The following is a 27,203-nucleotide window of genomic DNA, read 5'->3' as shown; positions in this document are numbered from 1 at the left end:
TCCGGTGACCTTTCCGCATAATCCAGTGCTTGGTGTTAAATACGCAAGGTACTGGCACAGACTCGATAGGTCGTGTGCTGTAAGATTTATTCTCCCCTTCACCAGAAACAAAGCAGGCTTTGACCTGGGGATCAAACCCCCTACCACTGCATAAGACCATCCACCGAAAGCAAGGGGTTGTTTAATCTGGTCTTTAACTGCAGCTGAACATTTTAGAAAATATACAGAAGTGAAACTTGCAGGAAAGAGAGGGGGAGGGGAAATAAAGAGGAACCAACGTATACACTTAACTGCCACCAGGAGAGAAACAGAGTGGAGTAAAATTGCGGAAACAGATCCCGCCTCTCCCTCAGTAAGGTGCAGCCAGACAGTGATGGAGCGGGAGCCGGGCCCCGGGGAAGAGGCGCTGCTGCGGGCCCTGGGCGAGCTGTCGCGGGCCGGCAGGGCGATCCTAGCTGCGGCCAAGGCGGACAGCTGTGGTGGAGGAGGAGCGGCTCCTGGTGAGAGAGGTCGGGCCGGGGGAAGGATGGATGATTGGCCCCCTTGGTGCTTCAAGTTAGAGTCAGCGTACTCTGCACTCACCCCCAGACACTAGCTTTCCCCATTCCTGCCTCCTTCACCCCAACCCAGCCTTCCCCATTCCCTCTCTCCCGACATTTGATAAACCTCAGTTGGAGTACTGTGTACAGTTCTGGGCTCCACATTATAGGGAAGATGTAAATACGTAGGAGAGAGTGCAGAAGCAATTTGCAAGAATGGTTCCAGGAACGAGAAACTAAAGTTATGGAGGTAGTTTGAAGAAGTTGGGACGGCTGTCCTTGCAGAGGAAAAGGCTGGGAAGAGATCTGATAGCAGTTTTCAAAACCAGGAGCGAGCTGGGTAGAATAGATAGGGAGAAAACGTTTCTGCTTGTAAAAGAAAAAAAGAATGGGAGGGCATAGATTGATCAGACCGAAATTGAACATTTTAAATTGGCCTACAGCCAGAAAAATCAGGCCTGATAGAAAATTGGCCCAACTAAATTAAACAGCAGCCATCAGCTATTGGCTGCAAAGAACATGGAAACCAAGCTCAAGGAGGTTACTAAGGTTCAAGGGGAATCAGTTTCAACCAGCCTGAGGATTGTGTATTGGAGCAGTATCCATCAGACTTTTTGGCATCTTGATTGCCTGAGTATGTGCACTTTACACCTCCTGAAGTGGCAACAGTGAAAGGTGTAGGTATGACCCCAATGGATAATTTGATCCCAGTTCAGTCTCCATTGTTCAAAGGCCGCAGAACATTCTGTAAGATCTGGTGCAAGGGGGAATAAAAATATACATACCTGGAAGCCAGGCCCACAGTGAAGACACAATGAAGACTTGACCTGGCCCAGCAGTGGAACTCTGACCACTGGGGAAGAGAGAGATAGGGAAAGAAAAGTTCTACCTGCAAGACACACCTTCATGTAAGAGAACCAGTCTTGCATCGAAAAGGAAGGAGATTCCAAAGGCCCTGCTCATACATGTGGATCTTTGTGGGCAATATCCTTTCTCAGACAGACAGAGCTAAATAGAGTAAATATTGTGGGAATTTGGGAAATGCTTATATAGTGTTTTCGTAAGGAATATTTTGTTAATAAAATGGTGTTGAACCACAAACTGAATTCTGTGTCTTTTTGTCCAACTCACTGCCAAGAGCACTTGGGTAAAGTGTTTTTAATACATAAGCTAAATGTATGAAGTATCCAAAGTATGGACGACAGTGCTATGCAAAGGAAGTAAGGGGGAAGTGAGGAAAAACTTTTTCACTCAGCAAGTATTTAGGAAATGGAATGAACTGCCCAGAAATGTGGTAGAACATTCATTTGAGCATTCAAGATGGCTCAAATATGGATAGAAATGGTGTGCAGCAATAAAGAGAAAAGAAAGGAAATTAGCACTAGGTAATAGACCTGGTGCAGTCCCAGTGGACTGAATGGCCTCTTGCACCATCATGATTCTGTTTCCCACACTCTGTCCCCAACCTGTTGCTCCTATCGTTTGTCCATACCATCACCTTCCTACTCTACCACAACTTATAATGCAGATGAAAGGGTGGTGGACTAGATGAAGGCTGAAATTTCTGTGTTGACAAGGAGCCTGCAGTTTCCAAGAGAGTGGAGTGATTATCAAATCACACTTCCCTTGGTAAGTGGACCCCATGCAACCAGTGCCTTAGGACATTAAGGTTGGGGGGGCATGAGGCATGGGTCCAAAGATTGCCCACATATGTTTTTACTATTCTGCTGATTTAAGATTGAGCCTTGGCAGTTTTTGGAACCACTTCATTGGAGACAGTCAAGTAAACATTCCTTACCTTCTTACTTGTGCCCTGTGGCGACCATGTTTAATCTTAATTCCATTTAACCCACTTCAGCTTCCCAAATCCCCTGAATTTATCTAATGACATCCTCCTTTGCCTGTTTTTTGATTTTCAGAAATGTTGCAAGAGTTTGTTTCTCAGAAGATAGGACGCATGGGTGGAATGATTCACTTGTATGCAAACTTTCTCAACAGGTAAGCAATGGGACCAGTTCCCTGAGACCAAATTTTGGTGATTTTTACATGTTGGTCAGCAGCATAAAGAATCTGTATAAACTGTGGTAGTGTAGGAAATATGGCAGTCAATTTGAATGTGTTAAAGTCCCAATGATCAGATGGTCAGTTTTAAAAATGCTGGTTGAGGGATAAATATTGCCCAAACCACTGGGTAGAACTTCCCCACTCTTCCTATGGGAACAAAGGATGGCACCTCTGATAGTGCAGAATTCCCCTAGTATTGCACTGGGGTTGTCAGCCTGCATGATGCATATGGGTCCTGAACCCACAACCTTCTCACTCCAAGGCAAGAGTCTCCCCGCTGACACAGGACTGATAGATGCAATCTGTCACGGGTGCCATCTTAATGTAAATTTCAACAAAAAAAATCAAACTTATGGATTTTGTTTTCATTTAAAACTAATCAAAGAATGTTTTCTCCGTCACTACAGTTTGCATGTGCACAAGAGAAGTGAGGCTGAAGACCTATGGGAGACATTTTATCAGTGAGTATTCTGAGAGATTGTTTCAGCATCTTATAATGTGTGGGATTGTGTTGATTCTCTTACGGGTGGAAAAATCATTGGAACTGGAGGAGCCCATTCAGTCCTTTGAGCCTGTTCTGCCATTCACAAGATCATGGGTGATCTGTATCTTAGAGTCATAGAGTCATATAACACGGAAACAGATCCTTTGGACCAACCAGTCCATGCCAACCATAATACCAAAGTAAACTGGTCACACCTGTGATCTTGGCCCATATCCCTCCAAACATTTCTTATTCATGTACTTCTCGAAATATCTTTTAAACATTACTGTACTTGCATCCACCACTTCCTCTAGAAATTCACTCGATACTTGAACCACACTCTGTATAAAAAATGCCCCTCATGTCCCTTTTAATTTTTTTCTCCTCTCACTTAAATATGACCTCTATTCATGAAATCGCTCATCTTAGAGAAAAGACACTTGCCATTCACCTTATCTATACCCCTTATGATTTTATAAACTTCTATAAGGTCACCCCTCAACTTTCTACACTCCAGTGAAAAACGTCTTAACCTATCCAGCCTCTCCTTGTAACTCAAACCTCCATTCCTTGCAAAATTGTGGTAAATCTTTTTTGAACCCTCTCCAGCTTAATAATATCCTTCCTATAGCACGGCAACCAGAACTGGGCAAGGTACTCCAGAAGAGGCCTCATCAATGTACTGTATAACCTCAACATGACATCCCAACTCCTATACTGAAAGGTCTGAGCAATGAAGGCAAGTATGCTAAAAGCCTTCTTAAGCACCCTGTCTACATGTGATGCAAACTTCAAAGAATTATGTACCTGAACCCTTAGGTCTCTTTGTTCTACAACATGATCCGTTTGCTCACTTTAGTTTTGTAACCATTAATACCTTTGATGAATAAGATTGAACATTTCATAGCTGAGATTGATAATGTCCCCAGGCCCCAGTTTTAACAGCCTTTTTGGAATGGGGATTTACAGATTGTCCCTCCCTTTTGAAGAAGGGCTTTTTGATATTAACTCCTAGATAGCCTAGCACTAATTTTAAGATTTATGACCTTTCTTCTGTGCTCTCTTATGAAAGGGAATAGTTCCTTAATACCTTAATCCTTCTAAACACCTCAAATCAATTGACCTTTAATGTTCTATCCTCAAAAACCATGCAGGGCGAATTAGGGAGGCTTTCCTTGCTTGTTCCTTGCCCCTTTCTTTAGCCAACCTAAACCGTTTGATACAACGATCACCTTTGACTAAATGTTCCAATATTCACACTTGATCCACTTGGTCCACCTCATTCCCAAGGCTGAGGTATCTAGATGTTGGTGGTGAGTAAAGTTCAGTTTGTGTGTCTTGAGTATAGCGATGTATTGGACACCACTTACCTCAAACTATTTATATATTTTATAAACAACAGCTCTGCTTCTGTCCGGGATCACGTAGAAGATTTGCTACAATTTGAGGTAATAGATTTTAAGATGTCTATATATTGACTAATGCATAGTGATTATTTGCATGCTGACTTATTAAAACCATTCAGGCTTTCCTTTTTTGAACAGGGGTGTAATATTTGCTGTTCTCCAGTCTCCTAGCTCCATGTCGGAGTCTGAGAATGTCTGAAAAATAATGGCCAGTGCCTCCATAATTTCTGATCTCACTTCCCCCAGTGTTCTTAAACGTTTCTTATCCAATCTTGGTGCCGTGCCAACTTCAGGTGGAGGCACCCTATACCTCCTTTTTAATTTTAAACCCTTCCAGTGTCCAAATTACCTTCTGTTTCGCCATGATCTGCATAACATCTTCTTCCTTGGTAAAAACAGATGCAGAGTATCAATTTAATACCTTAGCTATACACACAGTTTTGGTACATACATTCCCTTCTTTTTTTCCCTGATTAGCCCCACTCCTGTATTTATCATCTTTATTGACTATTTATTTGCCTCTAGAAGACTTTTGGATTCCTTTTTACATTAGCTGCCTGTCCCTTCTTATACCATCTCTTTGCTTCTCTTATTTACTTTCTCAATTCCCCTCTGAACCTTCTATATTCAGTCTGGTTCTCAGTTGTATTACCTACCTGACACTTTTTCTTCACCTTAATCTCTACCTATTTTGTCATCCATGGAGCTCAGGAATTGTTTGCCCCATCTTTTCTCCTTCCATGGGAATATACTTTGACTGTGTCAGAACTATATCTTCTGTAAATGTAAAGTTTAACTTTAATTGTTCAGTTACAGTTTTGCCTGACAACCTTTTGTTTCCAATTTATCTGGGTTAAATCCTTTCTTATCTCGTTAAAATAGGGCTTCCTTGCTTGTTCCTTGTTCCTTTCTTTAGCCAACCTAAACCTTTTGATACAATGATCACCTTGACTAAATATTCCACTATTGACACTTAATCCACTTGGTCCACTTCGTTCCCAAGACTGAGGTATAGAAATTCCTCTTTTCTCATTGGACTGCAGAAAATTCTCTGGAACACACTCAAAAACCTTTGTCTTTCTCTGCCCTTTACACTGTCACTATCCCCATTTTTAAGACATTTAAAATCCCTCATTATAACTCCTCTATAATTTTTTTCACCTGTTATTTCCCTGTAAATTTGTTCCTCTACATCTTTCTTGCTAGTGAGTGATCTGAAGGCTATGTCGACCAATGTAATTACAGCTTTTTTTTCCTTAGCTTGAGTCAAATAGGTTTTACCCTGACCCTGCTGGGTCATCTTTTCTCTACAGAACAGCAAACTTCCTGTTAAACAAAACAACCATCCATCCCCCTTTCCTTCCTTTCTGTCTTTCCTGTAGACTTTATATTCAGAAATATTCAATACTCAGTCCTGCCCAAGTCTCTGTGATCATCACAATTTCTGTAGTAATCTAAACATCCATTGATTGAAACTGTAACGTACTCTACAACCACCAAGACTTGCTGACGACAATTGAAGACACTTTGAAGAATTAGCCATCTAGAACCTCAAGAAGAATGAATGTGTTTGAATTTATATAGCTCCTTTCACATCCTTGGAAAGACATGAAGCACTTTGAAGTCAATGAAATACTTTTGAATTGTAGCCCTTATTGTAATGTAAATGGCTAATTCACTTGCAATAAGTCAGTCAGTCCTTTTATTCCTTGCTTTTGCACGGTCATCAAATCAGAGCATCTTCTTTTATTGATGACTTGTTTGTTCTTGGGATTTGGGTACTATTGGCAAGGATGGCATTATTGCCATCCCCTGGTTGTCGAATGTGCACATTGTAGTGGTCCTCTCAAGGAACTGCAGCCCTTATGATATTGGAATTGATAGGATATTCCTGGAGTTTATACATATCCAAGTCATTTGTGGCCCAGTGACTCAGGTCCATTCCTAATGAGATGCATGAGCTTGGATCGCACAGGGGACCAAGTTGATTTTCCAGTTAGCACACGCCCGTCACACTAACTGGTACCCGTTTTGTCTCTGTGATCCTAGCTGGAGTGGAACAGCTTCCTGAGTGAGGTGGATGCCGGATTAAAGGCCAACTGTTTACAGGCCCAGTTGAAATTGGGAACACAGGTTCCTGGGCACATGACATTCACTGAAGCGAGAAGTGGGAGGTAAGCGCTCATTCTAATTCTGGGTACACTGTAGAAAATATCCTGGAAAATTCTTTCCACATCCATGGTCGAAAAAAATTGCCAATTAACCACATAATAATCCTTTTGAAAACATGCCTATTTTCGTAAATTAAGTAGGCAGCAATTGAGAATATATTGTCTGCTCACCTAAAGAGATCCAAACTTTGACAGAAGCAGAAGCGAAGTCAGGATTGAGGAGAGGCAACTGGAGCCTTTAATAGATTGTGGGTGGCAGGTATAGTAGGAATGTCACTACTAATAATTCAGAGGCTTACATTAACACTAGCAGGAAATGGGTTCAAATCACATTAAGGCAATTGGTGGAATTTAAGTTTTATTAAAATCTGGAATTGAAACCTAGTCCTGGTAATGGTGACAATGAAACTTCATTGATTTTTGTAAATCTAGTTCATCTTGATGTCCTTGTAAAAAGGAAATCTGCCATTTACTAGCCTGGCCTACATGTGACTCCAGATGTATAGTAACGTGGTTGTCTCTTAACTCTTTGGAATATCCGAGCAAGTCACTCACATCAAAGACAATAAGGCATGGGGAAACAAGTGTTGGTTTTGGCCCATTCTATCAAAGAATACATTTTTTTAAAAAACTTTTAACTTTACATCAAAGTTCATCAATTTAAATTTCACAACCCTTCCACTTGAAATCCAACTCTTCCCCTCTAAATTTCCAAGTAGATTCCATCTTTTCAGATCTCTGCGCCTCCTTTGGGAAATCTCTTTAGTCCCTGAATTCCCACTTTCGTGGGAAGCGTGCGTAGTAAGTAGGTACGCTGTTTTAACCTGGCTTCTCCTCATTTTTCATGTCCATTTTAGGGAAGTTCAACTTGAGGAGATCCTCCAGCATCGGGAGAAGCTGTTGCTTGTCTTGCTGAGACATTTTGCATGACTACCATGACGAGATCATTTGGCACAGCTTCAGAAGAATCAGGTACAATTCACTCTAAATTAAGCAGTTCCTTAAAATCAGACAAGTAAGGCAAACTGTTGTAAATGTTAACTGTGGCCATTTTGGGCAGAGACGAACAGTTTGGCCCTAGTTATGGTACAGTTAACTCACCTACTTCATCCCCTGCTAACTGGTGTTGGCCAATACTGAAGGTATCTGAATAAATTGTGCATACCAGTGATGGATTTCATCTTCTTGAGTGGTCTCCGAAAAGCAACATTTGTTTTCAACATTTCTGATTCAATATTTAATTATTTCAGAGTTTTGTGGGAGTACGTACAATTAAGGCCACTTCTCCAATTCCCATCATTTACCCTCACAGAGGCAAGATATCAGGTTTCCCAACAACATGGGAGTTTTTAATTCTTTCCTGGGATGTGGGCATTGCTGGCTAGGCCAATATTAATTGCCCATCACTAATTGGCCTAGAGAAGGTGGTGGTGAGCCACTATCTTGAACCACTGCAGTTGGGACCCTGCGGTAGTGATAGGGAGGGAATTGAACAGCAACCTGTGAAGGAACATATTTTTTGATATGTTTCCAAGTCAGGATGGTGGATGGCAGGGAGGGGAACTTTCAGGGTAGTGGTGTTCCCATGTATCTGCTGTCCTGTCCTTCCAGACAGCAGAGCTCCTGGGTTTGGATAATGCTGTCTAAGAAGATGTGGTGAAACGTTGCAGTACATCTTTTAGATAGTCTGCACTGCTGCTACTGTGCGTTGGTGAAGGGAATGAATGTTGAAGATGTCAGATGGGATGCCAGTCAAGTGGCCTGTTTTATCCTCAGTGGCATCAAGCTTCTCGAGTGTTGTTGGAGCTGCAAGTGGGAGTATTCCATCATACTTCTGACTTGTGCCTTGTAGATGGTGTTTAGGCTTTGAGGAGTCAGGTGAGTTACGTGCTGCAGTATTCCTCGCCTCTGACCTGCTCTTGTAGCCACTGTGTTTATATGGCCAGTGCAGTTCAGTTTCTAGACAATGTTAACCTCCAGGATATGGATAGTGGGGGATTTAATGATGGTAATAACATTAAATGTCAAGGAATATATGAATATTGTATTTTTAATCACAACAGTTCTGAGGAAGGGTCACCGGACCAGAAACGTTAACTCTGTTTTCTCCTTCACAGATGCTGCCAGACCTGCTGAGCTTTTCCAGCAACTTTGTTTTTGTTTCTGATTAACAGCGTCTGCAGTTCTTTCGGTTTTTATATTGTATTTTTAATGTCCAGCTTTAATTTGCTGTTATAAGGGAATCATCTGTAGCACTATAAATGTATTGAAAAACATCCACTTGCATTTGTACAGCACTTTTAATGCCCAGGGCACATCATGGACAGAATTTGACACTGAACCAGTTCAAGAGTTAGGATACATGACCAAGAGCTTAATCGAGGATGTAGGTTTTAGAGGACAAAGAAGAGGTAGAGTGTTTAGGAGAAGAATTCCATAGCTTCATGCCTAGGCAGCTTAAGACATGACCATCAATCAGAGTGCGATTAAAATCTGCATACATCATTCTGATGAAGAGTCACTGGACTCGAAACATTAACTCTGCTTTTCTTCCACAGATGCTGCCAATTTCACCAGCAATTTCTGTTTTTGTTTCAGATCTCAGCATCTCCAGTTCTTTGTTTTATTAGAGTATTCTTTGAAGTTTTGTCACTGTTGTAATGAGGTAACACAGCAGCTAATATTCTTGTCGCAAAGTTTTACAAACAGCAACATGATAATAACCGGACAATCTGTTTCAGCATTGTTGATTGTGCGATAAATATTGACCAAGTCATCAGGGAAAACTCTCCTGCTGTGGGCAAAATAACGCCATTCAAACTTTTACATGCATTCAAGGAGGTAGACAGGGCCTTAGTTTAATGTTTCATCTGTAAGATGGCATCTCACAGGTCAGCCATGATCATATTGAATGGTAGAGCAGGCTTAAAGGGCTGAATGGCCTACTCCTGCTCCTATTTTCTGTGCTTCTAACAGTAAAGGACTTTACCGTACCAGAGACCCAGCCTCAATTTTTGTGTTCAAGATTTGGAGCTGACTTGAACTGGAATCTTGTGATTCAGTGATTGTGATTTTTATGAAAATCATGAGGGGTCTTGGCAGAGTAAATAGGAAGAAACTGTTCCCTGTCATAAAAGCATTGAGAATGAGAGGGCACAGGTTGCAAAAGAAGCAAATGTGGTGTGAGAAAATCTTATCAAACAACACATGGTTCAGGGATGGAACACATGGCCTGGAGGGTGTTGGAGGCAAGATCAATTGAGGCATTCAAGAGTACAATATTTAAACTGAAGCAATATTCAGGGTTATGGGGGAAAGGCAGGAGAATGGTGCTAAGTCATAATGTTCATTCAGAGATCTAGTGCAGACACAATGGGTCAAACGGCCTCTTCTCTACTCCCTAACAGTTCTGTAATTCAGAGGCAGGTCAGGATAGTGAGCTATAGAAATCTGGTAGATGATTGTGAAATTGGAGGAAGGCCCAGAGATGAAGAGACCTAAGGCAATGGAGAGATTTGAAAATGTGAATGAGGATATATATATATATATATATATATATAGAGGCATTACGGGACCAGGAGTCTTCATAGCTGAGTATACCTTATTTACATTGCCTCATCTTTGGTAGCTGTGCCTTTGGCCCTTTTCTTTGGGTTCCCTCTTTAAACTTTGCTACCTCTCTGCCTTCCTCTAAGATGTACTTCTTTAGCCCAAGCCTTTGATTACCTGTCCCAATATCTCTTCAAGTGACTTGGGGTTTTGTCTGATAACCAATATTTTGCTAAACTACGATCATACTACACAGTGCAATGAATAGGCAACACATAGCAAAGAAAATTTAAGGCAACATTGCTGATATCATTCTGAGGTGCTATATAAATGCAAGCTGTTATTGATTGGGAAGCTCTGTTAATTCTTGGTTTTTGTTATGTTTGGTGCAGAGCAGTCTGGATGCTGTGCCACTGAAGGTTCTAGTGATCTCGTTTGGCTGCCGTGAAGGTGCACTCCAGTGGCTTCAGGAGACAAAGTGTCCCTATGACATGTTGTTGGATCCCAGTCGCCAGGTACTTTCACACTTTCCACAGTTCCCAACGTAAACACAGCAATCTCAGGAGATCTGATAGCATTCTACTGCATTCAAAGAGAGTCATTTTATTTCTAAAAATTATTTATTCATTTCCAGGATGTGAAGATCACTGGCTTGGCCAGTATTTATTGATTATCTGTGCTTGAGGAATCTGTGCGGTCTTAGGTACAGGGGCATTCCAGGATTTTGACCAAGTGATGGTGAAGGAATGGAGGTATATTTCTATGTCAGGATAGTATGAGACTTGGAGGAGAACATGTAGGCAGTGGTGTTCCCATATATCTGCTGTCCTTGTCCTAGGTGGTAAAGTCATGGATTTGAAAGGCGCTATTGAACATGCCTTGGTGAATTGCTAGCCCATTGTGCCTGGAACAGCTGTTTATCTGAGCTACCCAAATAATGCCACTCTCCCTGCTCTATTGAGTGGCCCTGCAACTTTACCAATTCAATCGCCTTTTAAAAGTTTTTCTTTCGAATTTGCTTCAACCACCTTTTCAAGCAGTGTTTTCCAGATCACAAAAACCCACTGTGTAAAAATACAATTCTCCTACATTATGTAACATCTGTGTCATCTGATTACTGATCCTTCTGCCAGTGGAAACAGTTAACCCCATCTATAACATCCAAACATTGTTTTCAACACTTCTATTAAATCTTCACATATCTGAAATCCTTTATTCCTGGTGAATACCTTCATATCCTGTTAGTGATTAATTCTACATGTCTGTCTCTCGCTTGGAATCTCTGAAGCAATTTGACCCCATACTAACTTTATGTTTCGTATTAAGCTAAAGTATGTTTTTGAGAATTCGCTTCAGACAGAAGTTTTTTTAAACAAATGAATCTGAAACTTTGTAGCAGTTCAGTTTTCCTCTTACAGACCCAAGCTTCTTTTCTTATAAGAAGTAAAGAACTGTGGATGCTGGGAATCTGAAACAAAAACAGAAATAGCTGGAGAAACTCAGCAGGTTCGGCAGCATCTGTGAAAAGTAGAAGAGTCTGATGAAGGGTTACTGGATCCAAAACATTGACATTGCTTTCTCTCAACAGATGCTGCCAGCCCTGTTGAGTTTCTTTTCTCACATCTACTTCAATTTTTTTCCCTCTGTTGCTTTTCATGGTACACTTTCATCTCTCCCATGTTTTTGTTTTGTGTTTGTTTTCTCACTCTGTCCATCTCTCTCTCCTTTCTAACTCCACTGCTGAGATGCTTCATTTTAACTGTTTTTGATCATGTATGGTGGAGGTGGGTACAATTACTACCTTGAAAAGCTATCTGGGTGGTTAAATGAATAGGAAGGGTTTGGAGGGATATGGGCAAAATGCTGGCAAATGGGACTAGGTCAGAATGGGATGTCTGGTTGGTGTGGGAGAGTTGGACTGAAGGATCCGTTTTCATGCTGTATAACTCTGTCTCTGTTTGAGAAAGAGTTAAGTCTCTGGAGCAGGTTTACTTCTCTCTGGTTCTAACTGATTTCTATAGTTACTGCATTCCACACACTACAACTATTCTACTTTTATAGTGCCCTACTGGACCCTGAGTGAAACTTCCTACTCCATATCCACTCCGTCGCCAAGGACACCAACATCCACTTTTGAAACATTACCCATCGCTGCCCCAGCTCTTCAGCTGCTGGAACTCTCACATCTGCAGACTTGACGATTCCCATGATGTCTTGGCAGGTTTTCACAGCCTCCGTACACCCTTCACAAACTGGAACTCATCCAAGATGTAGCTGCCCTTATCTTAACACACACCAAGCTTCGCTCAGTCACCGCTCTGTGCTCACTGACCCACATTGATACCCAGTCCAATAACCTCTCTATTTTAAAATTTGAGTCCTTGTGTCTAAAGCTGTCTGTGACATTATGCTATTGTTCCAGCTTGTTTGCCTTTAGTGCTCACCCCACCATGTCTGACAGCAAAAGCTGCCCAAACAGTTCTGTGGGTGATTGCATCATTTACCCCACAAACTCTGAGGTACCTAGGCATGCTGCAACATTCTGCAAGTTTGAGCTGGGAAGTTAGCTGGCTGTAAGGAAGTTGAGAAGATATCATACAGGTACTTACAATCATGAATGGTCTTGGAGAGTTGCTAACAACAGTTTCAGGCTTTGGGAACAAGAGGTTTAAGGTAATTTGGGTAAAGGAACCAGGAAGGAGATGAGGAGAATGTTTTTTACCTAGTGAACTGTTCTGATCTCGAATTCACTGCCTGAAACTATGGTGGAAACAGATTCAATATTAAATTGGAAGGAGAGTTAGTTAAATATTTAAAAAAGGAAACATTTGCAAGGCTTTGAGGAGAGAACAGGGGAGTGGACCTAATTGGATAGCGCTTTCAAAGAGCTGGCTCAGGTATAATGGGCCAAGTGGCCTCCTGTGCCGTATGACTCGATCACAACAAAGTTATGGTTCTCTGCCTTCCAGAACCCCTTGACTAAAGCCGTAGTTATAGGCTTAAAGAAAGAGCTATGGAGAATGGCATACTCCAGTTGGGCTATCATCTGGAGGCTGCTCTCTCAAGATCTACATGGAATGAAAAAATTACATGGGCCTCAAGATTACTAAACTGTCACTAATTTGGGATATTTTCTCCTTGGAATCACTAAACCTGATCTTGCTCAATTCAGATTAGTTCTAGATTCTTGAAAAGGTGAGAATTTAAACCCATTTGCTGGGCGACTGATTGAGAACTACCAGGTTTGAAGGAGAATGGTCACCTTCCTGATATAAGAACTTGCCTGATAACCCAGGTGGAGAGGAAATCCATGGTGACAAATTCCATTTTCATAGCACCTATGAATGTTGTAAAAAGGCCTCAAGTGTTCCATCTTTAAGCAAAATTTGACATTGAGCACATAAGGAGATATTAGGGTAGGTGAGAGAGAAAGCTTGGTCCAAGAAGCAATTTATGAGGGAGATGCAGAGAGGTTTAGAGAGGGGAAATTCTGGAGCTGAATACCTAAACAGCTGAGGGCATGGCTATCAGTGTGAAGTGATGAGAATCTGGGATGCCCTAGGTCAAAAGAAGAAGGAGCATTGTTATCTCAGAGGTTTAGAGGGTTAAGCAAACTTCATATTTATGGAAAGTGCAAGGCCACAGACTGGGGTGAAACCTCATGCCCATTGTGCTTCGCAGAGTTCTAGTAACACTTAAATCTCATCTGTCTCTTTTGTAGTTGTATCATGCATTTGGTTTGGGAGCATCCGTTGAAAAAGTCTGGAATGTCAGTGTACTTACCTACTATGCTGAACAAATAGTCTGCAGTCGCTCCTTGCCAAAGAAAATAGAAAACATTGTGGATGATCCTCACCAGGTCAGTTATGCACACCTCAATTAAATAACCTAATAAAAATTATGTACTGACATCCTTGACACTTGGCATAATGTTGAACACCTCCAGCATCTGAACAGGCATTTTCAAAATAAGGCACCACAGACTGCAGTCTTTTGCCAAGATCTTTCTAGCTGTTCCTTCTTCCTTTGCTGCTATATGTGATCAGCTGTGAACTGTAATAATTGAAAAGGGAATGACAAAAGATACAACATGCATGAATTTCCTAATGTTCCAGTCCCTTGCTGTGAATACAAGTGTCAACCTTGGCTGCCTTTGGAAGTGCAGTCACTTGATCAAGTCCTGCTCCAGTGACTTGAGCACAAAATCTGGGTTGACAGACCTGGTATGAATCTGGAGGGGTGCTACATTGTCAGAGCGCCAACTTCCTGATGAGGTGTTCAGCCAAGGCCAACCATGAAAGATCCCACTGCAGTCTTTGAAGAAGAGCAAGTCCAGTGCTCTGGCTTATTGACTTTCCTCAACAACATCATTAAAGCAGATTATCCTGTTATTACTGTATTGTTGTTTGTTAGACCTTGCAGTGTTCAATTGGGTACTGCATTTCTTACATTACTTTGGAGTGAGCACAGTTCAAAAATGTCTTGTTTGATTGGAGGTGCTTTGGGACACTCAGTGATTGTAAATGGTGCTATATAAATGCAATTCTCAAAATGTGCTATTATCTGATACACACAAATATTTTATTCGCTAGTATATTAAGTTCAGGCAATTTTATCTGTCATTAGATCATCTTTTTAGTAGTTAACTGAATTTCTCCATTGATGGTTTAGAGGCATATAATAGACGTGTTCCAAATGACAAGTGGGTTTTGATAGATTAGGTAGAGAGAAGCTGTTTCCCACTTGCAGAAGTGTTGGTAACCAGATTTGAGATAATCTTATTTCCCTGTGAAGTGCTTTCAGACATCCTGAGGTCATGAAAGACACTTTAAAAGATAGAATTGCTTTGTGCAGCAATTTTCACAAGTTCCAAACATCTCATCATTTAGCAGATAAGCAAGTATTTTTTGAAGTGTAGTCACTGTCATAATGTAGGAAACCGGCAGCAATGTGCATCCTGCAAGCTCCCATAAACAGCAGATAAAGATATTTTAATATGTTCTACTGTGATGTCAATTGAGGGATAAATATTGACCAGGTCACCAAGGAGAACTCCCTGCTCTTCTTCAAAGTAGGATCAAAATAGCTGTGGGATCTTTAACATCCACCCAAACTGGCAGCTGAGGCCTCGGACTAACATGCCAATTGAAAGACAGCACACCTCTGACAGCGCAGCATTACAGAAACTCTTTCCGAAATAAAAGCAGAAAATACTGAAAATATTTGGCAGGTGAGGCAGCATCGGTGTGGATAGAGGAACAGAGGTCGATGACCTTTCATCAGAACTTCCTTTCTGATCTGTGCTGGTATCTAAGTGAGGGTTGGGCCTTGCTTCTCTAAATCGCATCCCCCAAGATTCGAAGGGGTATCTCATCATTTATTTTTCTTCCCCGACAGCTTGGTGGTGACTTTGGTTTGAATCAAAATGGGACCGTGATCTTCTTCCATCCCAGCAGCAACCCAACTGACAGACCTGACTTATCGGAAATACTGCTTGCCATGCAATAAAGCTGCTCATGTAGGACAGCAAGAATATTTTTACTTGGAGAGGGTTCCTTGATCCTGGGTTTTGTTCCATTAATTCACACAAGATATTAAAGAGGCTGACAAATAATTAATGATAGGTTTGACTGTCTTAAAGCAGCAAGGGTTGGATTTTGTTCAGGGGCACATTTGGCAGTGGGAAATGGTGGATATGGTTGGGATCCATTGACATCTAGGAGAAGGTCGAGGACGAAAGGTGATGTGATTTCCAGATGATTTCACTGCAGCTTATTTATGTCAGAATTTCCTCATGGTGCTTTGAGGAAAATTGACTGGGATCAAAAAGGGTCAAGAATTACTCACTCGTTATGATCATCTGTCTCTTTAAACAAAATGCTGGGAAAACTGGAGTGGGCCACTCTGATTTTCTTTTCTCACATTGCCCACCCATTCTAAGATGCTAAGAACTGAACACAGTATCTGAATTGAGACAGGTCAAGTATTTTGGCAAAACTGACTTGGAAGTTTAATTGTTTTTCCTGTGGATGCTGTTCATTGAAAAATGAAATCAGTGTGAAGAATTTAGTGTTTTTAGTATGATGTGTGGGAGGTGGTGAACAGCTGTTGTAAAGGGTCCTTGCTTCTTTTGTGTGTATGAAGGCAGTGCTATCACTCAGGGTGTCTGAATAGTACTGCTTGATGTAAAACAGGTCAGCATGACTCCTTAAAACACGAGGCATCTACTTACAAGTTCGCTCACTGTGATTGATAACTTGGCATTGAAACAATTCATTATTAAAAGATTGAATACGTCTTGATTTTTCTATTACTTAATTCACATTGCTGCAGAAAGTCAAAGGTTATATCTTTTGTGATAGTCTAAAATATTTTGTAGGTGAATCAATAAATACTTATTCACAAAGAGCTAACCATTCTGTCTGTGTGACATTTGTTCCATTCTCTATGCTGTTTGTGAATGTGTTATTCTCTCTCGGCGCTCATTGGTATCAGGTTCCAGCAGTTCACTGGATTGAAACACTCTGCTGTTTTGGCATTGGTGGTCTGTTAGTGACCAGCGCCTGACCAGTATCTGTTAATGCCCACGGTTAGTGACCAGTGTCAGTGACTAGTGTCACTGACTGGTGTCTGTATGTCCCCAGTATCTGTAAGTGCCCACTTATTATTGATCAATGTCAGTGTCACCTGTTAGTGCCTAGCATCACTGAACTAGTAAAATACCTTATCCATCTTTCTGGTCTAACTAGAAGAGTCCTGTTTAAACAATGTTACACTTGTTGCAGTAGTGCACCTATTTACAGAACATGAACATGACCTGCATCACTACAAAGATAAAGTGCTGGGGAAACTCAGCAGGTCTGGCAGCATCTGCAGAGAGAGAGAAACAGAGTTAACATTTCAAATCCAAAATGATTCTTTGGAACAGTGGATTTGAAATGTTAACTTTGTTTCATGCTCCACAGATCCTAGAGGCTGTTAGGAGTACCCTAACCCAGGGTCTGCCTGCTCCCTCTCTCCTCATTGCTTTACTGTGGATTTTGGCAGAAGGGGTTACCTGTACATTTGGATCACTTTCCTCAGTTAACCTTTCCAGGAGCGGGGTCAATCTTAAAATGGATACATCTGAAAGAAAGATATAGTTTGAGAACGAAGATCAGACAGTTGCATTCTGGGAGTAAAACTGGAAGCGATTAAAACAGCAAAACACAACAAAGTCACAGTAAAGCTGGAGAAATGTTTAGGAGGGGAAATACAGGAATGGCAGTGAGCACTGAGCAACTGTTCAAATCAGTTTTTGAGCAGTCCTGGCACTTGCTTTCACGTGGCTCCCTGGTTGGAAATATTTCAGGGTTATTTTGGGTTGGTTGGGTGAGTTCCAATCACACAGTCCCTTCCCCAGCCTCCAGGGAGCCCAGTGAGCGCCGGGGACAGACGCCGAAACTGGGAAGCTCACTGCTCCCTGAGCCAGAGTTTAGTTTCCCGACTCCGCATCGCTCTGGCCCGGGCTTGCCGCCCCGCAATGTTGCTGAGGTTTGGGCTGGTGGTGACCGTGGAAGAGCAAGATGTGCAGCTGTTTCTGTGCGGATCCAGGCCGGAGCTGGGACACTGGGATCCCGGGCGAGCGCTGCCCATGGTAGCGGAGAGCAGTGCAATCAATGAACCGTCCTTTTGGACCGCTGAGGTCCTACTGCAGGAACCCAGCAGAGAAACCTTCTGGTTCAAGTTCGCCAAAAAGATCGGCGGAAAATTCATCTGGGAAGGTACTGAGCACCGTAACTGCAGGCCGCCAGAGGACACTGACTGACACTGGGCTCTGACACTGACACACTGGGCTCTGAATGACACTAGGCTCTGACACTGGCACTGGGCACTGGCTAACACTGGACTCTGACTGACACTAGGATGTGACTGACACTGGACTCTGGCTGACATGAGGCACTGACTGACACTGGGTTCTGACTGACACTGAGCACAACAAGGTGTAGAGCTGGATGAACACAGCAGGCCAAGCAGCATCATAGGAGCAGAAAGGCTGACGTTTCGGGGCTATGACTGATATTGGCACTAGGCACTGACTGACACCGGGTACTGGGCTCTGACTGACAGTGGGTGCTGACACTGGACTGTGACTGACACTGCGCTCCTACTGATACTAGGCACTGACTGACATTTGGCATTGGCAGACACTGGGCACTAGGAAATGACTGAAACTGGGCACTGACTGACTCTGGGCTTTGACATGGTCACTGATGCTGGGCACAGATTGACACTGATCACTGATAGTTGGCACTGACTGAACCTAGGTACATACATTTGTCACTGACTGGCATTTGATGCATAACAGACACTGAAAGAACACAGTGCACTGATTGAAACCAACACTGGACACCAGCTCTGACTGACACTAGGTACTAGGAATTGACTGAAACTGGGCATTGACTAACACTTGGCACTGACTGACAGTAGGCACTGGCTGACACTGGGCTCTGACTGCACTGATCACTGATGCTGGGCACTGACTGAACCTGAGTGCATACATTTGTCACTGACATTTGACATATAACAGACACTGAGAAAACAGCACACTGACTAAAACTGACACTGGGCTCTAATTGACACTGGAGTCTGACTGGCACTGAGAACTTACACACAGAGGGCTCTGACTGAACCTGGGTACATACATTTGTCACTGATTGACATGTGACATATAACAGACACTGAAAAAACACAGGGCACTGACCTAAACTGGGAACACTCACTGGACACTGACCAAGGCTGGATACCACCTGACACTGGGCACTGACACTGAGCTGTCAGTATAAACAGACTGTAGTTTGTGTAATAAAAGGGACATTATCCTTTGTGGTAGGGGAGGTGAGTACATTTTGAAAAGTGAGTACATTTTTAATCTAAAAATATGAAAGATTTTAACAGACTGTTGAAAATCAGGGTTCTTTAAAAACAGAACTTTCCTAGTATCTGAGATAGTAGGAACTGCAGATGCTGGAGAATCCGAGACAACAAGGTGCAGGGCTGGATGAACACAGCAGGCCAAGCAGCCTAGTATCTACTGTGTAACATGAGATTTCATTTAACAACTATTACAGCAATTACAGCAATTCTAGCTTTTCAAAATTCTAGCATATGAAGACAAAGAGAAGAATAACAAGAAACATAGTGGCTATGATGCCCATTGTTCTAGCATTAACAATTTATCTGGCCATATTATCAGTGTGTAAAAAGTATTTGTTCTTAGAAAGAATGGTAAACTAACCCTCAGATGAAAGGTAGTCAAGGGGACAATGGTCATCGAATGTCATTGAGTAGCTGTCCCATGGCCATTGGCCAAAAGGGTTCAGATAGTTGATTGATACAGTGCAAATTACATGCCACCTAGAAATATGAATTAACAATAAGTGCTCAGAGCATAGGGAAAAGATTGGTGAAAATTAATGTAAGTCCCTTACAGCCAGAAACTGAGGAATTTATAATGAGGAATAAAGATATAGTTGATGAACTAAACTCATACTTTCCTTCTGTCTTCACCAAACAGGACATGAAAAATGTACCAGAAATGTTGGGGAACTCAGAGTTTAGTGACAGGGAGGAACTGAAGCAAATCTGTATTAGTAGAGAAATGGTGTGGGAGAAATTGATGTGATTGAAGGCTGATAAATCCTCAGGGCCTAAAAGTATATATTTCAAAGTAGTTAAAAAAGTGGCCCTAGAAATAGTGGATGTGTTGGCGGTCATCTTCCAAGATTCTTTAGACTGTGGAACAATTCCCACAGATTGGAGACTGGGTAATGTAACCCCACTATTTGAAGTGGGAGAGAGTAGACCTGTGCTTCGACATTGGTAGTGACGAAGGTGCTGGACTCCATGATGAAGGATTTTATAGCAGAGCACTTAGAAAATAGTGGTAGAATCAGACACAGCCAACATTCATTTATAAAAGGGAAATCATGCTTGACAGATTCTACAGGTATTCTTCGAGGATGTAACATATAGAATTGATGAGGGACAGGTAGTGGATATGGTTTATTTGGACTTTCAGAAGGCTTTCAACAAAATCCCATATAAGAGATTTATGTGTAAAATTAAAGTGCATGGGACTGGGTTAGTGTATTGAGATGGATAGAAAATTAGTCAGTAGACAGGAAACAGAGGGTAGGAATAAATGCATCTTTTTCTGAATGGCAAACAGGGTACTGCAGGGATCAGTACTAGGACACCAGTTATTCACAACATATATTAATGATTTAGATGAGGGAACTAAATGTAATATAGCAAGATTTGGAAATGACACAAAGCTGGGTGGGCAGGTGAGCAATGAAGAGGGTGCAGAAGTGTTGCAGTGTAATTTGGATAGGCTGAGCGAGTGGGCAAATGTAGTATAATGTGGATAAATGTGAGGTTATCCACTTTGGTAGCAAAAATAGCAAGGCAGATTATTATTTGAATGGCTGTAAATTGAGACAGGGAAGTGTTGGGGGAGTCCAGAACCAGGGGTCATAGTTGAAGGATAACAGGTAAACATTTTAGGACTGAGATGAGGAAAATTGCTTCACCCAGAGAGTGGTGAGCCTGTGGAATTCACTACCAGAGAAAGTGGTTGAGGTTTTCAAGAAGGAGGTAGACATAGCTCTTGTGGCTAAAGGTATATGGGGGACGGTGATTTTAGGATATTGAGCTTGATGATCAGCCATAATCATATTGAATGACAGAACAGGCTCGAGGGGTCAAAAGGACTAATCCTATCTTCTATGTTTCTCTGAATTCACATCAGGCGGTCCTCAGAGAGCTGTCTTCGCTGAATGAAAGATGGACTAGAGGAAGAGGATGATGTATAGGGAAGAGTTCCCTAACCCCCCCTAGCTAGGGAGCAGGATACCTCCTTGATAAGTTTAACTATAGAATCCCTACAGTGTGGAAATAGGCCCAGCGGCCCAACAAGTTCACACTGACTCTCTGAGCAGCATCCCACCCTGACTTGCTCCGCTACTCTATCCTTGTAACTTTGCATTTCCCTTAGCTAACCCACCTAACCTATACATCCCTGGACACTATGGGCAATTTTGCATGGCCAATCCACTAACCTACACATTTTTGGACTGTGGGAGGAAACCAGAGCACTCGGAGGAAACCCAGGCAGACACAGAATGTGCAAACTCCACACAGACTGAGGCTGGAATTGAACCCGGGTCCCTGGTGCTGTGAGGCAGCAGTACTAACCACTTAGACCAACACACAGCCTGTTCGTCATCTGGTATCAGTGACACCCTCAATTGTCATGGTCGTATAGTTTTTAAAATCTAATTTACTGATATTTCTTATCCAAAAGGCCACTTTATATTTTTTCCTTTATTTATTCACAGGATGAGGGTGTCACTGGCTAGGGAGCATTTATTGCCCATCCCTAACTACCCAGAGGGCAGTTCAGAGTCAACCACATTGCTGTGGGTCTGGAGTCACATGTAGGCCAGACCAGGTAAAGGACATTTGTGACCCAGGTGGGTTTTTCCCAACAATCCCAACAATGGATTCACAGTCATCATTACATTCTTAATTCCAGATATTTTTATTGAATTCAAATTCCACCATCTGCTGTGGCGGAATTTGAACCCAGGTCCCCAGAATGTTATCTGGGCCTCTGGATTAACAGTCCAGCGATAATTCCACTAGGCCATTGCCTCCCCTTGTTTCAATTTTTAACAAGTTCAAGAAACTTACAAATTGTTGACTGCTTATATTAGATAATTGTGACCGAAAACACCTTAAAAACATCCAGCAGTTGGCAACTAACAGAAATAGATTTAAGATAATCGGCAAAACATCTAGGGAAAAAGCCAGCACAGTGCAGTGGGCCAAATGGGTTGCTTCTGAGGTCTATCATTTAATGATTCAATCATGTGCATAATTCCTGTAGTTGAAGTGGAATCTGAATATTTTGTCTCTGTCGGGATTAATGTAATGTGTAAAATTATACAAACTTACTGAGAATCAGCTGTGGCTCAGTGGTTGGTGTTCTTGCTATATCTAAAGGTCTTCAGTTCAATCCTAACTCCAGACACTTCACCACATGATGCAGGCTGGCAGTCCCAGTATAATTCTGAAGGAATGCTCGCTGATGGAGATACTGCCTTTCAGAGGAAATGTTAACAGGCAGATACAAACACTTTTCCTGCAGCGATAAAGGAAAGCATGCAAACTTTCCCTGTGGCCTGCTCTGGGGAGATGGCCCGGACAAAGGTTCTGAGGATCCTGGTTCATGTCCCACCACAGTGACTGGCAGAATTTAATTTCAATTAATAAATCTGGAATTAAAAGCTAGTCTTAGTAATGTTGACAATGAAACTATCGTCAACTGTTGGATAAATCCATCTGGTTTACTTATGTCCATTAGGGAAGGAAATCTGCTATTCTTACCTGGTATGTCCTACATGTGACTCAGGCCCACAGCAATGTAATTGATTCTTAAGTGCCTTCTGAAGCAGTCGAGTAATCTATTCAGATCAAGGCCAATTAGGGATGGGCAATGAATGCCAGACTTGCCCACATTCCATGAAAGAATTTTTAAAAAATCTATCATTTTAAAAAATCATCCATAATAAAACTGTGAAAGCCCTAAATGAAACATCCACTCCATACTGCTATCAGAATTTCCAAGTATTTCTAGTATTTTCTGTTATTTATTTCAGATTTCACATTCTGCAGTATTTTGGTTTAGTACTAAGAATATACAGTTAGTTGTCATTTATTTTGTGACTGTTCATGGGAGCTTGCTGCTGCCAAGGTGATAATGATCAGATAATCTGTTTTACTGATATTGGTTGAGGGATAATTATTGGTTGGTTTACCAGGGAGAACCTCCCTGCAATTCTTTGAACTAGTAACTGTGGAGTCTTTACATCCACTTTTAGAGAGCAGACAGAGCCACAGTTCAACATTTCATTTGAAAGGTGGCATCTCCTCCACATTAGGACTGTATTTCCTTGGCAATGATTGAATTCTGAATGCACTGCTCAACTCAGAAAAGCGTGACTTTTTTTTATCCTTTTCAGGAAATGGACCTTTACACGATCGCTGCTGTGAATACGATGATAGCAATTTGGTGGACGGTGTTTACTGTTACCCTGTTGGGCATTATATTGAGGAGAGTGGATATTCAAATGAAATGAAGCACACCACTGATTTCTACTTTCACATAGCTGATCACCAGGCTATGCATTACTCCAGGTAAACCAGCCAGGAATACCTAATCTAGTCACTCTGTCAGACAGTGCTGCACATTAACACAGGATGCTTACAGGTCAGGGATTACAATGGATACATAGAATGACTAATTATGTACAGCACAGAAATTGCTCATTTAGCCCCATCGATCCATTCTGACATTTATACTTCACAAGAGCCTTCCTTCTAGATTTCTTTAATTCACTATAACAATATAATGTTCTATCTCTTTCTACTTCTGGAATTATCAAGTTTCTCTTTAAATGTGACTACGTTACTTGTCTTAACCACACCATGTGGCAGCGAGTCCCACATTTTTTAGACTCATTCATGGGATGTGGGTGTTACTGGCTGGGCCAACATTTATTGCCCTTCTGTTGTTACCCTTGAGAAGGTAGTGGTAAGCTGCCTTCTTGAACTATGATGTAGACAGACCCACAACGTTGTAAGGGAGGGAGTTCCAGAATTTTAACCGAGTGACACTAAAGGAACAGATATGTATTTCCAAGTCAGGATGGTATGTAGTTTGGAGGGAAACTTGCAGGTGGTAGTGTTCCCATGTATCTGCTCCCCTTGTGCTTCTACATGGAGGTGGTTATGGTTTTGGGAGGTGCTGTCTAAGGAGCCTTGGTGAATTTCTGCTGTGCATCTTATAGATAGTACACACTGCTGCTACTGAGTGTCAGTGGTGGCGGTTCTGAATAGCTGTGGATGTGGTACCAATCAAGCAGGCTACTTTGACCTGGATGGTGTCAAGTTTCACGAGTGTTGTTGGAGCTGTAATCATCCAGCCAAGTGGGGAGTTCTGGGGAGTCAGGAGGTGAGTTACTCACCTCTGACCTCCTTTTGATATGACTAATCCAGTTTAGTTTCTGGTCAATGGTAATCTCTAGGATGTTGATAGTGGGAGATTTGGCAACAATAATGTCATTGAATATCAAGGAACAATGATTGTGTTCGCTCTTTTTGGAGATGGTCATTGCTGTTATTGTGTAGTGCAAATGTTACTTGCCAATTGTCTTCCCAAACTTGGATATTGTCCAGTTCTTGCAGCATTTGGACGTGGACTGCTCATTGCGGTCTGGATAAAGATGTTTCTGCTGAATTCTTTCACGAAGTGATTGGTTCTTAATTTCTTCATAACAACTTCTACCTTTTAAGTGAGAATCTACTGAAAGACTGAATGAACAATGTTGTAAAAGTTCGCTTTGTTATGAATAAGTATGTTTTTGCAAAGTCCGGTTAGTCAGTAGGAATTAAATGTTGTATCAGAGAGCTTCAGTCAATAAGAGATTAAGACATAGGCTTCTTTCATTCCTCTGTAGATCTCACAGTGCAAAATTATGAATTAAGTAGCATTTTTATGGAAGTTAAATGCCCTTCAAGGATGCTTCTTCCAAAATTACATCTGGAATGGAATGTAGTCATTTGATATCATGACCGTAAGGGGGACTTTTTCATTAATCTCACTATTACTCTCACCAATTGAATGATTTAATATTTCAATCAAAATGAAACCACAAGTGTTTAGAGAATTATCCTTGTTAAAGCATGGTAAGGGAGAATGGCTGATTAAAGTAAAGCTATGAAAGATGCAGATTCTCATGTAGCAGAGTTGGGAAAAGAAGATTGGGGGTTTGGACAAATACCTCAGAATTTGATGAAACCTGACTTGAAAAGTTTGCGCATTTAAGAATTGTAGTATAATTTTCTGGTGAACTAACAAGGTATTTCCTTAGGTTTCCTTTGTATTTGGAATTATGGCCATAAATACCACAATGTATCTTAATTTTTGTAATAACCAATAAATGCTTTAGAAGCCTATTAATTTGAGGAGTAACACAAAAGAACATCCATTCTTCAAATTATTCTCGGGGCCCATTTTTTTGAGTAACAACTGGCTCTAATTGTTCTACACTAGCGGTTCTGTGATTCCAATGCTCACCTCCACGATGAGAACTGCGGTATAGATTCTTGAAATGGTAGAACAGATAAAGGCAATTTAGACCATTGTGTCTATGCTGGCTCAGATACAGTTAGCTAATTAATCTGCTCTCTTCTCAAAGGCCCTATAGATTTTTTTCCAATATTTATTCAGTTATTTTCTGTAAGTTACTATGGGATCTGCTTCCACCATCTTTTCAAGTAACACATTGCAGAACATAACAACCCCCTTGGTAATGTTCAAATTCAGTATTGCTTCCATGCCTTCCCTGCAATCTCGATTTCTTCATCTACTCATCATCTTACCTCTTCTGTGACTATCCTCTAACTATTAATGCTATCCCTCTTAGATATCTTTACTCCAGAGAAGCGTTCTAGTACTTTTTTAAACCCTTACATAGAATGCAAATATCACTGGTATAGGTATCATTTATTGTCCATCGCTAATTACCCTGTGGAAGTCAATTATTTTAATTAGTGAGATGGCTAGTGTGTGATGCTGAATAATAAAAACACAGGTTCAATTCCTGCACCAACTGTGGTCATTCATGAAGCTTGTCTCCTCACCTTGATCCATCCTTGCAGCGTTGACCCCCCTCAAGCTATATATAAATATTATATATATATTATGGAGTTCAATATCTATGGTCCTTTGTGGACTATGTTTAAATACCTTATCATAACTTACTGCTCTTGAGAAGTTGGTGGTGAGCCATCACCTTGAATCACTGCAGTCCATGTGGTGTAGATACAGCCACAATGCTGTTAGGAATGGAATCTCAGGATTTTGACCTAGTGACAATGAAAGGAAGAAATTCTCTCCTGCCACTTGATTGGCTCTCTTGACCAAGCCGCTATGAAAGTTCACTCATCCTCCCTGCAATCCCAGCTCTCGTCTACCTGGTTTGCAAGAATCTCATAACTGCTGGACAGTTATAGCGACTGAGGCTCCTCAAACAAAGCCCTCTGGGTTCTTATACCTGCCTCACCTGTAATCACACCCTCTTGTCCCTGATCACGAACTAAATACAAATAAACTAGTCTGAGGGTGTGACTGACTCCTGGAGAAAAGTGTTCAGGTAGCTTTCCCCTTCTCTGAGCTGGTGCAATATTTTCAGCTTGGATTCCAGCTCCTCAACTCAGATCTGAAGTTCCTTGAGTTATGAACAATTACTGCAGATGAGTTTACACTGGATCACATTGATGTCTAACAGCTTCCACATGCTGCAACAGAAATACATCTCTCATTCTGTCATCACTATCATATTTTATTTAATTTAATGATTAATTACTGTAGTATCCCTGCTCTTTACACTTGAAGAAGCCCCCACTCTTTATACTTCATTGTAATTAACTTTCCTTACATTAGTATTATAACAAGTTGTTTTTAAGAGAGAGAAAAGAAATAGAGAGACTGAAGCACAAACTGAAGAACTTACTTTTACTGTAAAGGCAAGAGATACTCACCAATGCTAATCACCAATCAGGTGTTTTTCCTGCATTAGTATCATTGTGTGGTTCATGTCATCAGCCTCACCCTACTATTTTGAGCCCTTGAAATAGAATAAACTTAATCACTTACCAGATACTGAGTGGGTGTAGAGTTGGCAAAGGAACCATCAGGCATCATTTGACACTATTGAGAGGGAGTAAGGTCAGAGTTTGGAATGTCAGGAGGGAATAACCCTGGGCAGGCTCACACACATTAGAGGTTAAAAAGGGAATCAGAGATAGTAGGAACTGCAGATGCTGGAGAATCCGAGACAACAAGGTGCAGGGCTGGATGAACACAGCAGGCCAAGCAGCA

General features: G+C 41.5%; 2 protein-coding genes across 2 annotated transcripts in view; both read left to right on the top strand.

Annotated features, from left to right (window-relative positions):
• The first annotated feature begins 299 nt into the window (after nucleotides 1-299).
• Nucleotides 300-16,626, top strand: selenol (selenoprotein L). The gene is made up of 9 exons (XM_048596574.1): nucleotides 300-500; nucleotides 2,459-2,537; nucleotides 3,011-3,064; nucleotides 4,490-4,535; nucleotides 6,543-6,667; nucleotides 7,522-7,636; nucleotides 10,606-10,728; nucleotides 13,935-14,072; nucleotides 15,611-16,626. Exons 1-6 carry the CDS (start codon nucleotides 374-376, stop codon nucleotides 7,592-7,594), a joined length of 504 nt encoding a protein of 167 aa, XP_048452531.1. The 5' UTR covers nucleotides 300-373; the 3' UTR covers nucleotides 7,595-7,636; nucleotides 10,606-10,728; nucleotides 13,935-14,072; nucleotides 15,611-16,626.
• Nucleotides 16,627-17,612: 986 nt separating this feature from the next.
• epm2a (EPM2A glucan phosphatase, laforin) overlaps nucleotides 17,613-27,203 on the top strand; it is a 17,654-nt gene continuing 8,063 nt past the window's right edge. Inside the window, exons 1-2 of the mRNA XM_048597083.1 lie at nucleotides 17,613-17,976; nucleotides 23,281-23,455. Of these exons, the coding sequence (XP_048453040.1) occupies nucleotides 17,736-17,976; nucleotides 23,281-23,455 (416 nt within the window). The 5' untranslated portion in view covers nucleotides 17,613-17,735. The remainder of the gene's footprint in view (nucleotides 17,977-23,280; nucleotides 23,456-27,203) is intronic.

The sequence above is a fragment of the Rhincodon typus genome, chromosome 5 (assembly GCF_021869965.1).
Source record: "Rhincodon typus isolate 14 chromosome 5, sRhiTyp1.1, whole genome shotgun sequence".
Classification (NCBI taxonomy): domain Eukaryota; kingdom Metazoa; phylum Chordata; class Chondrichthyes; order Orectolobiformes; family Rhincodontidae; genus Rhincodon; species Rhincodon typus.
This window is presented reverse-complemented; position numbering and strand designations above follow the sequence as displayed.

Bases quoted from the DNA above. Each gene is read 5' to 3' on its own strand.
- selenol (XM_048596574.1), top strand. From the start codon at position 374: ATGGAGCGGGAGCCGGGCCCCGGGGAAGAGGCGCTGCTGCGGGCCCTG. The intron at 501-2,458 runs GTGAGAGAGGTC...TTTGATTTTCAG, and splicing joins TGGAGGAGGAGCGGCTCCTG to AAATGTTGCAAGAGTTTGTT. The intron at 4,536-6,542 runs GTAATAGATTTT...CTGTGATCCTAG, and splicing joins AAGATTTGCTACAATTTGAG to CTGGAGTGGAACAGCTTCCT.